The following is a 13,895-nucleotide window of genomic DNA, read 5'->3' as shown; positions in this document are numbered from 1 at the left end:
TATCTTTGTCCATCCTTTTAATCTATTTGTGTTTTTATATTTAAAGTGGGTTTCTTGTAGACAACATATAGTTGTCTTATTTTTTTAATCTACTCTAAATCTGTCTTTTAATTGGTCTGTTAAGACCATTCATATTAAAAGTGGTGATTGATACAGTTAGATTAATATCTAACATATTTGTAATTGTTTTCTATTCACTGCCCTGGTTCTTTATTTCTTTTTTTGTCTCTCCTCTTTCTCCTTTCTCTGGTTTGGAGCCTTTTATATGATTCCATTTTCTCTTCTCTCTTAGCATATCAATTATACTTTAAAAACAATTTTTTTTAATTAGTGGTTGCCCTAAAGTTTGCAATATGCATTTACAACTACTCTAAGTCCACTTTCAGGTAACACTATATAACTTCATGGATAGTTCAGCTATCTTATAACAGAATAACCCAATTCCTATCATATAACTGAATTTCTCCCACCTGTCCCTTAGTGCTGCTCTCATACATTTCACAAGCTATAATCATCCAGGATATTGTTGCTATTATTGTTTTAAACCAATTTTTATCTTTTAAATTAAAGAATATGAAAAATAAAAGATTTTACTTTACCTTTATTTTTTCTTAAACGCTCTTTCTTTCTTTATGTTCAGCTTAGTTTCTGACCTACTTCATTTTCCTTCTCTCTGAAGAACTACTTTTAATATTTCCTGCAAAGCAGGTCTGCTGGCAACAAATTTCTCAATTTTTGTTTATCCGAGAAGATCTTTATTTCTCCTTCACATTGTTTGTTTGTTTGTTTTTGAGCCCCACCTTCACAGGACAGTGGCCTGCCTCTCCTTTACTTTTGAAGGATAATTTCATTAGATTCTGAATTCTGTGTTGCTGGGTTTTTTTTCTTTCAACGCTTTAAATATTTCACACCACTCTCTTGCCTACATGGTTTCTTAAGAGAAGTCTGATGTAATTCTTATCCTTGTTCCTCTCTAGGTAAGGTGTTTTTTCCTCTGGCATCTTTCAAGATTGTCTCCTCATCTTTGATTTTTTTGTAGTTTGAATATGATGTGCTTAGGTATAGATTTTTTGGTATGAAAGTACTTCAAAAAGTGAAAAAATAGAATTAAAAGATAATGTGAATCTTTCCATGAACTTTTTGAAATACCCTGCTTGGTGTTCTCTGATTTCTGGTTCTATGTTTTGTTGTATATCATTAGTTTTGTGAAATTCTCAGATATTATTATTTCAGTTATTTCTATTTCTTCTATTCCTTTTTCTCTTTAGGCTCCTTTTTGTATTCCCATTATGTATAGGTTGTGCCTTTTGTAATTGTACCACAGTTCTCGGATATTCTTTTTTTTCCTCTCTTTTCAGTTTAGGAAGTTTCTTTTGATATATCTTAAAGCTCACTGATTTCTTTCCTACTGATGAGCCCATCAAAAGCACTCTTTATTACTGTTAGTGTTTTTGATTTCTAGCGTTTCCTTTTGATTCTTTCTTGGAGTTTCCATCTCTGTTTACATTACCCATCTGTTCTTGCATGATGCCCACTTTTTCCATTAGAGCCCTTAGCATATTAATCTTAGTTATTTTAAATATTCCCAGTCTTATAATTCCAGAATCTCTGCCATATCTGAGGCTGATTCTCTGACACCTGCTTTGCTATTCAGAATGTGGTTTTTGCCTTTAGTGTGTCTTGTAATTTTTTGGTTGAAAGCCAGACATAATAGATCAGGTAAAAGGACTCTAAGGTAAATAGGCCTTTAGAGTGAAGTTTGATGTTTATTAGGCTGTGAGTTAGGCTGTATGTACTGTTTGCTATAGCTGTAGATGTCAGAGGCTAAAATTTCCTGTAGTGTCCACTTGTTATCTTTGTGTTTCCCAAGAGATTCTTTCTTTAATATTAAGGGTCTGAGCCTTGCAGTCCTTTCATTTGTAATCCTGTGATATTATACAGGAGCTCTCTTGATGTGATGGTAAAGAGGTGGGGGAAAAGGAAGCATTCTGTAATCCTCTGATTATATCTCAGTCTTTTAGCAAACCCGTGCACCTGGTCTGTAACCTTCACAAGTGCTTCTCAGCTTTTTTGCCCCACTTCTCTACTTGTTTTCCCATGTGGTTAGGCTCTGGTAAAATAGTTTCCCTGGAGAGTAAGCATTTGTTAAGGACAACAAAGTGTTTGGACATATTTCAAAATAGTTACTTTTCTCTTCCCAGTGATGGAAGCACAAGGAGGTTGGCCTTCACAGTGAGAATTTGGTGGAGCTCCTGGAAGTAAAACTCACGAAGTGTGGGATACCCCACAGGAGGTTGGGCCCCTAGGAGTTTTTGTGCAGCTAGTCCATGCTCAGTCTCCAATAATTAATCAGTTACTCTTTAAGTATTCCTACCAGTTGCTGGTTCCAGTAGCAATTTCTGATTCCAGTAAGCTAAAATTCTCCATATCACCTGCCTCTCCAGTTTTCAGGGAAGTGGTTCGTCCTGTGACCACAACTGTCTGGTAGATGTAAGATTTTGTTTATTTTCAGTTTTTTTCAGCTTTTTTCTTGTTGTGAGGCTAGGAGAACTTTCAAGCTCTTTATATATGGGAATGAAACCCAGTAGTTGTAAAAAGCAATATATATATATATATATATATATTTTTTTTTTTTTTTTTGTCTTTTTCGTGACTGGTACTCAGCCAGTGAGTGCACCAGCCATTCCTATATAGGATCCGAACCCGCGGTGGGAGCGTCGCCGCGCTCCCAGCGCCGCACTCTCCTGAGTGCACGATGGGCTCGGCCCTGTAAAAAGCAATATAAAAGTGACTAAACATCACCAAGTTTAACATCTGTTTCATATTTTACCAACTATTTGAGTTTTGGATTTTCAGGTTTAAGTTACTATATATTTATATATCTTGCCATAATTTTTCTTTTTACTTAGCTATAATTTTTTAAATATTTGCAACTGACTAGATATGATAATATGGCAAATTTCATATTTTAGTAAAAGTAAATTTCAAATTCAAAATAGTGTCACTGGATGTAGTAGACAAATACAAAATTGCTTTTCCTTTATATTGCCTAAGTCTGAGTCTGGACACACTACAGATGGCTAACATGATGATAGATACTTAATGTTTCAAGTGTCTCTATCCAATCATGTTTACACTATAGCTTTTAGTGTGTTTTAACTATATGAAAATGAATAAATAGTTTAAATTAAAGAAAGTTTTATTTTACACTTGTTGCAAAGATTTGTGGATCAGTGCTTTTTTCCTTGCCTAATTTTCCCTAATTCTTGATATAATGTTTCTTGAAGAATGTTATACTAAGCCGTAGTACTAATAGGGGTCTTCTGAAACAAAAGCTCGCGAATGATGCTCCTCCATCTTTTCATCAACCTTTCATGTTGAAGGCATTTTGCTGCTTGTGAACATGTTTGGGAAATTTACCAAAATAATTGTCTTATCATAAGCTTTGCTGGAAAGACAACTAGGAGCATGTTGGAGGGACTTTCTGTAGTAGAAAGATGATAAACTCAGTTGCCCTCTTGGCATACCCATCTGAATCTGTTATGGAGTTCCTTTATACAATTCCTTGAAGAGGCTAAATCCTACCAGCATAGCTACTAAGAGAGCCTACATCTGATGGCAGTCTTCTTTTTAATCCTCCAGTTGCACAAAAAGCATTTGTATTGCCAGAATCTCATTAAAGCTAAACTCCTTAAATAGGTAGATATTGAAACTAATAAATAAAGGATTGACCTCAAAATACAGATGTGAAGTTAGGCACCACTTCTCTCCTTTATAATATGTAGTTGAATGTAGTTTATTGTACTTGATTGTAGTTGATTGTAGTTCTTCTGTCTTTTATAATATACGGGTGATTTTATGTTGTTATAAAATTTTTTTATGTAAGGAAGCTGGTTAGCTGCAAAGAAATATTGAGATTTTTCATTAAAAGTTATCAAGTCATAGTGCTTCACAGGTCAAAATAATGCTCTTTATAAGTATTTTAAGTTATGACTATTTTATTTTGAGTGATTACTAATAGTTAAGTCATTTCAAACTATTGATATGCATTATTATAATTTAGTGATTAAATTTGTTGTCAGAGTGGCTGTTCCTTGAAATTCCATCGATGTGAACAAATTAATTGTAATCCTGTTCAGTCAGTAAATGACTCTACTCTTGTTAAAGGCTTGTGTGGGTCTAGTGGATGCTGCACCTCCCATAATCTGAAAGGGGTATTATGATTCTGTGATCACAGTCATAACTTTTACATGACTTTTCCTATTAATATTCCATGTACTCAAGTTCTGCCAGCTTCAAATAAAGGAAATTAGCTTTATTTGATTACCTGGGAGAAGGAGAAAGGATTAAACTTAGTCCACCTAGGAAATATTAATTCTTCTACCCAAATCAAACTTAATTAACTTTCACTAACTTAGAATGACCTGCTTTTTACCTTTTCCTAAATCCTATGAGAGTTTGAAAATCAAACTCAATTTATGGTTCTTTCCTAGAAAGTATAAGTTCATCTGAAATAGACTGTATCTTATCTGTCTTTATATACCCAATGCCTTACACAATATAAATGCTTAGTAAATAATAATTTAGTGAATGAGTGAATGGAAAGGCTTTGCTAACTATTCTAAACATCACTGTTTATCATTTCTTCTGAATATACTTTATAATACAAATTTACAATTTATGTTTTTCCTATGAACTTATTTTCCCAAAAATATTATAATCTTGAAGGCAAAAGCCAAGGTTTCTCAAGAAACTAGTGAGATAAAATAATAAACCCTCAATAGTACACAGATTTTTAAAATCATCTTCTACGTTATATACTAGGGATCTGTAAGTTCATATTGCCTATGCAGGGCCCTCCTCATGGTTAGAGAGAGAAATTATTATATAGTGAGAGTCTATAGTAGTACAGTCACTCAGTAATTATTGTTGAATGATTTAAAATATTGTGTGACCTTTTTTAAAAAAAAAAAGGAAAATACGCTGTCTTACTGTAGAGTTTGAGTTTGACAGATGTATACACCCAGGTAACCAACATTTCTGAAAAGATATAGAGCATTGTCATCACCTTAGAAAGTGCCTTTCTGTTCTTTTCTAGCCCATCTCCTCCCCCCACTACCACTTTTCTAATTTCTAATCCCATCCGTATATTGGTTTTACCTGTTCTTGAACTTCATAGAAATGAAATAAGTAGTATGTACTCTTTTGTGTCTGACTTCTTTGATTCAACATAATGTTTTTGAGGTTCGTGGATGCACAACCTTCCAAGAGCATTCATATTCCCATAACTTGTTTAAAACATAATCTAACTTCTAATACTTCATGTTCATCCCAACACAAATTTTCCTTAGTCTTCTAGAGCTATGAATTAAATTTATTATTGCCGGATATATCATAACTAAAATAGTTGCATATAAATTAGGTTGAAAATATAAGTAAAAAGATATAAGTAAAAAAGACATAACCAAATACAAAGGTACTTTAGAAAGTTTATGGAAGGATTCATATTATCTTTCTATTCTGTTTTTCCACAAACTTTTTGAAGTACCCTCATATAAGTCATATATCTTTATATTGATTCTGTAAGGCAAGGTTGTTTTTAATAAACAGTGATTTTTACTAGCATACAATAAAGACAGTTTCATATTTCTTTGCCTTTGTGTATTTTCCAGACACACAGACTAAAATGAAATGTTTAACTTTCCCTTTACATTGTATGTTTTAATAGAGATCAGTTAGCTGTCTTTAGTATGAACTTGGGATAAGGGCAATAAGAAATCCTATTGTTTCCAGCCTCCACTAAGATGAACTGGCAGTGTGTCAGGAAAATTCCCAGCATGGAGCAGTTTTATTACAATTCAGTACAGTTGGTTCTTGCATAACCTTTAGAAAATCATACATAAAACATTCTCATCTATATAAATAAAAATCACCCACACACTTTATTAATAGCTTTTTGTTCACTTTTTTCCCAGTTCTTATACTGCATGTTCCTACTGTGCCCCCCTTTTTTAGTCTTTTTTAAAGATAACTTTCTATAATCTTTCTTAAAAGCAAAAAGGTTATGGTAATATTAGGAATGAAATATAAATGTAAGATAATTCTTGATAATTCCCACTAGACACAGATCTCCCTCTTGATCACATACTATAACTAGTGTCTGTAAGTGTCCTTTTTACATTTAGTGACAGGGAGAGGCTTATTTCACTAGATATAATCAATTTAACTTTAGAAAAGAAAAAAGTACAGAAGGCTGTACTTTCACGGAAATAATAATCATTTTATTTGTGATAATGTTTGGGGATTTATTTTAAAACACACACTTTTAAGGTTATACTGTTGTTACTATGACTACAATAAATGTGTGATGAAAGAGGTTACAAGAACATACCAAGTAGAGGTCTCGCCTTTTTGGCTGCCATTTTCCTGAATCCAAACTTTAGCAAACTTTCCATATATTGCCCCAAAGTATATAGTATAAAATACCAAAATAATTTCATAATAAGCCTCTAGATCTAACTACCAATTTACAGGAAATCCAAGAGCTAGAAGAACATGCTAAATGGCATCACTGTTCAGAATATGGGAATTCTGCCCAGTTACTTCAACAAGTGAATAGCAATAGGGGGGAAAAGGTGGGTAAGTTTTTTGGATTAAAAGAAATTTAAAAGATTTATAAAGCAAATGCAAGTGTGTGGACCATATGTTTGGATCCTAATCTGAACGAACCAACTGTAAAAAGATACTTTTGAGATAATTGGAGAAATCTGAATCTTGACTGGATGTTACATGATATTTCTAAATTATCGATATTGATAGGTATAATAAAGGTATTACAGTTTTAGGAAAGTCCTTTTTCTGTTAGTGATTTACACCAAAATAATGTCTCAGATTGTATTTAAAATACTCTACCAAAAAGAAAGTTGGAGATAACAGATAAAACAAGAAAAGCAAAATAATGTTAATTGTTTAAGCTGTGTGTTGTAGGTTTGAAATTTTCAATATTATAAAGTTAAATTAAAACACTCACACAATGGAAAGACAAAGAAAACAGACCACCACTGTAATAGCAAACAAAACTATAATCACTTTAGGAATAGCAATTTAGTTTCAGCAAACAGCAGCATCCTATAAATTAAATTAATGTGTTAAACTTGGGGGACGGAGGGAAAGGCCTTTCTAATTTAGCCTTATTTAACCTACAACTTATTGCCCACTCTTCTGCCACTTAATACCATAAAATTGTAGATGATAATGCATTGTTTGAAAAGAATGATGAACTCTGAATGGAAGATTCATCTGACCTTGGGAAGAGCAGATGGACCTAGGGCTTGCAGTGAAACACAACTTTGCCTTTGGCCTTAGTGTCCTTCCTGTGCCATTTGTGGCATTCACCTGGGGCTTCCATTCTCTAACTGTGGGGTCAGTTACATGGCCTTTCCTCATAGACACAACTTTTGACTTCATATATTACTCTCTGATAAAACACCTATTTTACTACAGAACATTTTTTACCTTTCGTTGCTTTTGTTTGGTTATGTGAAAATAATACTCTTCATAAGTAGATTAAGCCCTTTAAAAACATAATTTTTTACAACATAATTCACCTTCTGGGAATTTTTTCTTTCCTGAGACACTGATTTCATGATATTTTCCTCGTAGAAAATAGTCTGGGTCTAATGTTATCAGGATATGGAATTGAACACCATGGTCACAACTGGTATTTTGACACATTTATATCGCAGCAAAGAAGTTTGTAAAATAAATGAATGTTGAAAGCAGTTTCTTCAGTGGACCTCCTTTTCTAAGTTCTAATATTGGTTTTCATCCTGTGGATGCTTAACGCAGCTTGGCTGAGATGCTCTAGAAAGGAGTCCACACAAATCTACATTTTAGAAAAAATGCCCTTTTTCTGAATTCTCTAGGATTATTCTGCCATAGTAAATTTAAGAGTGAGCCAAACATTCCTGAGACCCAACTCCAGCTGTAATTTAAGTTATGAAGGCACCATGCATAAAAGTAGTTATTTTGCATTTGAAAATATTTCTGTAATCTATTTTATCAACTTATCTGTAAAATCTTTCATATCAACTAAATTTTGAGTTCTTAGAGATCGAGTCATTTCTGTCATTGTAACTGTACATAGCCACTGTCACACACTGACACGAACGTATAGATATTTTGCTAAATGTGATATATCTTAATTAATCCTGACTTGTCACATCTTAGAAACCCAGAATTTTAAACCCAGAACTTTTGATAGAAGAAGGTTTAAAAAAAAAATCTGAGTAAGACTGGATTTTGAAAAATGTTACTACTAAGAGCATTTTTTTAAATTGTAAAGACTATACCATAAAATAGTCATGAGAGTTGTATAGCTATGGGTAAAAATAAGTTGTTACTATTTATTGAGTACTGTCAGGCACTTCACTAAGCACTATATTTACACTGTTACCATGGAAGTGTATGCTAAGTTTATGTACTACACAAAGAGTTTAGTTGGGGTTTTAGAGAAATATAAATGCTAGAAGAGTAATGTTTTGTAATCTGTATAATCTGTCACACAGGGGAAAGAGATCATTTTCTTGAAGTAGTTGGAAGTACTATAAAGAAGGCATGTTTTCTAAAACATCTTATTAAAATTACCCATCTTGTGATAAAGACTGATCAAATTAGTAACCTCTCATCATAATGGCCAAGCTCTTTGTGCCTTTACTAGAGTAGTTTTTATCCTAATTCTTAATGTGTTTGCTTTCTGAATTCATTTGACATCTAATAAAGTTGTTGACAAGGAAATGTAGTTATGTAGTTTTGACACTTCAGAAGAGACATTTTCTACTTTATAAAATTGTGTTCCTACATGTGAAATTTGAGAAGCCACCAAAGTGAACATTCATTTAAAGCTATTAGTTATATGAGCACTTTTATGCCGTTTAGAGGCAACCAGTACTAATATTTAAAAATTCAATTTTTATATAAGACTTTATTGTCATCATTAGCAACCAAATTGAGGAAAGTGTCACTAAAGTAATCCATAGGAATTAAATATCTTGTATAGAAGAAAAACATATCAAATAAAAAATCCTATATTGTTCTAAAATAAAATACTGGGGCTGGCCAGTTAGCTCGGTTGGTTAGAGCATGGTGCTGATAACTCCAAGGTCCAGGGTTCAATCTCTGTACTAGCCAGCTCCCCCCCCAAATTAATATAAAGAAATAAAGATGCTGCTTTATGGTGTTTTTGTTTGTTTTCAACTAAATAAGGCTTTTTTCCCCCTAATAAGTTAAAGCATCACATTATTAATAACCCCCATACTCCAATAATTGGCAGTTTTTTCCTATAATCTCCCTAACAACTTTCAGTTGTTCTTGGTAATATGAATAAAATGATAAAGCCCAGAGTCCCATAAAAGATATTAACCTATACCTGAACTTTTCCCACCAATTTTTTTCCAAAGCTCCTACTGACAAGTGAACAGATTTGGGTTGATTACCTTTTGCTTTCCATGGTAACTTTGGATGTAGGTGAACATGCAAATAAATGGTAAAAGACCAATACAGCAATAAAAAGAAACAGAAATAGACAAAATATTTAATCAACAAACTAGAGAATTCATTTCTGAATATCTATCCCCCTACCCTCCCTTATGAATTCCTTGTCAGTAGTAACTATCTTGTTCTTCCTTATTTTAAAGATACATTGCCCAGGATAGTTAAAAACTATGTAGATGATTTAGGCCAGAAACTTTAAATAGCTGCCATGAAATGTCATTAGTTTGCTACCTGCTGGAAAAACAAAGTGAAATGGAAATATACAAAAAAAGGAGGAAATAGTCTTTCCTACCTTATAAACCTTATGTTCAAGGGAGTGGGGTGGACCTTTACAAACCTTTTTAAAAAGATTTATCTATTGTTAATACATATTATGGCACCAAAAAGAAGCATACTTTTCAGTTTGGGATTTTGAAAAAGTGGAAACAGCAGCTTGAGAAAAATATAAAACATACACACCTATAGCGAGCCTAAAATTGCTTGTTACCAGTCCCAAACTAATAACTAGAAATTTCAAAATCTGGATGTGTATGTAAATGAGATTAACTAAAGTACTTGATGGTTACCCTATAGGCTGTGTTGTGTGTGTGTGTGTGTTGTTGATAGTTAGCAACTACATGGCAATGTATTCAATATTGGTATTTCATAAATAAGGGTAAGGAATTCTGAACTGGAAACTAGGACAATAAATTGGTCATGTACCTTTAAAAGTATCTCTTAAATGAACTCAGAGAGACTATTAAAAGTCTAATAGTAGTTTTTTATCATTTTGCTTTGATTTTATTCTGAAAACTGCCAACCAGACAATTTCTAAATGTATCTTTTTCAATATGACAAAGTTACATAAGAAGAGACTCCCCTTGCACGTAAAGAAAAATGCAATTATTTTCTATTCTGAATCTCCAGACTGCTGTTTTAGAAAATCATATCTGATTATTTGCTCAGCAGAAGATTATTGAGTTGATTTAGCTGTGATTTTACTTAACAAAGCTTCAACTGCATTCCTACTGTGGAGTCCGAAAAAGGTAGAGAGATATAAATGATACATTCAAACTGTGATTTTTGTGAACAGGGCCATCGATGCACCCCTCGGAGCTAATAGCGGAGATGAGAAACAGTGGGTTTGCACTGAAACGAAATGTACTGGGGAGAAACTTGACCGCAAATGATCCATCACAGGTAATGATCTTTTTATCAGTAAGCTGAAAATGTCTATAAACCTAAATGTGATTGCTTGTGAATTGCTACTTAATGTTTTCCAATATGCATATATCCATAGGAAAGTAAGACAGAGCAAAGAAAATTCCTAAAATGTATTTTGATTTTGCTTCTTTATTATTTTAACCTAAATGAGAAATTATTTGTTAAACCTATATTTTAATAAATAAAACTGCTTCTTTGGGCTTATGTGGATAAAGTATATCTAACCGAACTGGCAATGAGGTGGTTTTTTCCTTCCTGCTAACTTACTCCTGAAGTGATATTAAATAGAACTGATGGGAAGAAGTATATAAAAACAAACCCCCCAAAATTATAGAAAATATTTTAAACTTATTTAATTTGTTACATATGCATAGATCCAGAAAATGGTTGAATTTGAAAGGCTATATTATCATATATTTGATAATGTACTGTTGAAATTATAAAGGCTAAAATTATGGATATTATGACCTTCCTGTAAGGCTCACAGTCTTCTTGGTTTTTGTATTTCCTTAACTTAAAAATAAAATATTTAAACAGGCAAATGTTTAAATACAAGAGATAGTAGAAGCCATGCGATAAATATTTTATCTGTGTTTCTCTGTTGCCCTCTTCCTGTTAAAGTTTAATGCTGACAAAACAGTCACGTTTACCTCTTAAAGCATTATGATCCACCTGGGCAGGTAAACTACAAAAAAATATTTTAAATTCCCTCCCATTTCCCAGTCCAAAATACTGCGTTCATCTACAGCATGTCCCAAGTACAAAACTTTTCATTTATAAATGTTTCCTTTCCTGTCTAATAATTAACTTATCTTGAAATCTAGCAATTTAATGATGTCTTTGTTGACTCAGGAATATGTTGCAAGTGAAGGTGAAGAAGATCCAGAAGTTGAATTTTTAAAGTCACTAACAACCAAACAAAAACAGAAACTTCTCAGGTAATTAAAAAGTATATATTTAATGGATTTATTTTTTTCTTTCTGTTTCATGTTAGTATTGTATTCAACTCTGATCCTAAGAACTCATGAAAGTACTTAGACCAAGCATCACATTTATTGATTTATTCTTCAGCTATAGTAATACAATTTTGTCTTTCTTTTCAGTAAGAGGAAAATGAGTATAATATTGCATACTCAGATTATACCACAAAACTATTGCACTTTTAACATTTCATTTGGAAACAGACTTAGTTATAGATATTAATTTTCATAACAGATTTATATGTATCTTTGCACACAGTTTGTTCATAGAAAATATTTTTGGTCATGTATTTTTCACATTTTATAAAAATTTTATGAGGAATGCTGAAGGAATGCTTAAATTTTAAGACAAATATGAATTTTGTTAAACATACTATTTCTGGATTAAAGAATCCAAGAAATGTCTGCTGAGTCCAATAGAGGGAGCTCATGATATTGTTAAGTATGTGGAATTTTGACAACAGCTGGACAGAACCTACTGAATACACTTATTTCAGAGTAACTGAAACAAATATAAACAAGTTACTCTTCTGAGAATGTGAAATAGTCTTTAGAAATTCTGAATACCCTAATAGAATTGTCCTAATTATTTAGAAAACTAAATAATTGTTCAAAACTAATATGTGATTATTTTGTTTTATATAACCTTTTTTGGTATCAAAATTTTAGAGTGTATACTTATTCAGAATTTCTGGAGACTATACTCTAGAACTTTGTTAATGTGATGTTGACACTTAAAATTAATTTTATGTATGTATTATTTTAATCTGGCTATAGCTATATATTTGAGTTTGCAATAGACTCAACTAATGTTACACACTTTTCACAGGCTTTCTTTAGATCAGGATTACCATTTACTCAGAGAGCGATGTAGTTTCAAATTCTGACTCAGTAAGAATTTTTTTTTAATGGTTATTAAAGTATAGTTATGTATATGGAGTATAGTTGAAGAATTGGCTTGATGCATTTAATTCTCTTATTTAAGCTTAATGTACGCCTGGAGTAATTTAAAAGGAAGAAAGTGATTTTCCATTTAATAAAATAAATAATGTGTTCATATATGGATACCATTTTTAGTAGTTTCTAAGAAAATATATTGTCTATTCATAATTTTATAGTTGTTGATAAAGGACTTTTTTTATACTCTGTTACTGTTTTTTCCAATTATAGGAAATTGGATCGACTTGAGAAAAAAAAAAAGAAAAAGAGAAATGGTAAAAAAAAGAAAAAGTTTCAGAAGAGCAGAAGTAAACACAAAAAACATAAAAACAAATCTTCCTCCTCATCCTCCTCCTCCTCATCCTCCTCGTCTTCCTCCTCCTCCACTGAGACTTCAGAAAGCAGTAGTGACAGTGAGAGTGACAACAAAGAAAAAAAAATAGAAAAGAGGAAAAGAAAGAAAAACAAGTGTTCAAGGAATAACAACAGTGATTCTGAAGAGAAGGACAAGTCTAAGAAGAGAAAACTTTATGAAGAAACTTCTAGCAGTCACAGTAACAAGAAAAAAGCCAAGGAAAAGCCTAGGTTTTTAAAACAAGAGCATTCTGGGGAGAACAGCAAATGGAGCCATTCTGATTCTGACATAAAGTCCAGAAGCCGTAATCATAGCCCAGAGAAGAGAGGAGCTGAGAGAAATGAGCGGAGCTGCATAAACCACACCAGGGATGAGAGACGTAGGAGAAGCCGGAGCAGAAGTCATGGTAGCTGTAAGCAAAGGGTGATAAGAAAAGGGCCACAGCGAAGTCCCAGTGAAGAACAGAATAGAAGAAATGATACCAGAAGCCATGGCACAGATATATACAGAGGAGAAAAAAATGCAGAGAGAGCACTCGGGATATAAGCATACTAAAGTGGCATAAAGAGAAAGAAGCAGTAGAGAGAGAATAAAGAGAAACTATGTAACAGTTACCTGGGAATAAAAATATCTCCACTTTCTTATTGAATACCTTTAGCAAGAGATAAATTATGTACTATTATCTTTCTAATAAAAAGCTCTATTTTAATTTCCTCTCTCTGTAAACTGTCATTTCAAGTATAAAAAACTATATGAGTACCGTAAGAATGAATTTTGCAAATATTTGTGAGTAATCTATTTTGGGGCTGGAGAAATATTTTCTGTTGGCAACTGTTTCTTGTGCCCTATACCAGATAAAAATCCCA

The 13,895-nt window shown here is 32.6% G+C and overlaps 1 protein-coding gene across 1 annotated transcript in view; it reads left to right on the top strand.

Moving 5' to 3' along the window:
* The window catches only part of CIR1 (corepressor interacting with RBPJ, CIR1), a 32,380-nt gene extending 18,786 nt beyond the window's left edge, over nucleotides 1-13,594 (top strand). Inside the window, 4 exon segments of the mRNA XM_063085847.1 lie at nucleotides 10,625-10,731; nucleotides 11,608-11,693; nucleotides 12,906-13,545; nucleotides 13,547-13,594. Coding sequence (XP_062941917.1) covers nucleotides 10,625-10,731; nucleotides 11,608-11,693; nucleotides 12,906-13,545; nucleotides 13,547-13,594 — 881 coding nt within the window.
* Nucleotides 13,595-13,895: the final 301 nt, after the last annotated feature.

This window comes from Cynocephalus volans, chromosome 1 (genome assembly GCF_027409185.1).
Source record: "Cynocephalus volans isolate mCynVol1 chromosome 1, mCynVol1.pri, whole genome shotgun sequence".
Lineage (NCBI taxonomy): Eukaryota > Metazoa > Chordata > Mammalia > Dermoptera > Cynocephalidae > Cynocephalus > Cynocephalus volans.
Note: the sequence above shows the minus strand (reverse complement) of the source record. Positions and strands in the feature narration are given on the sequence as shown.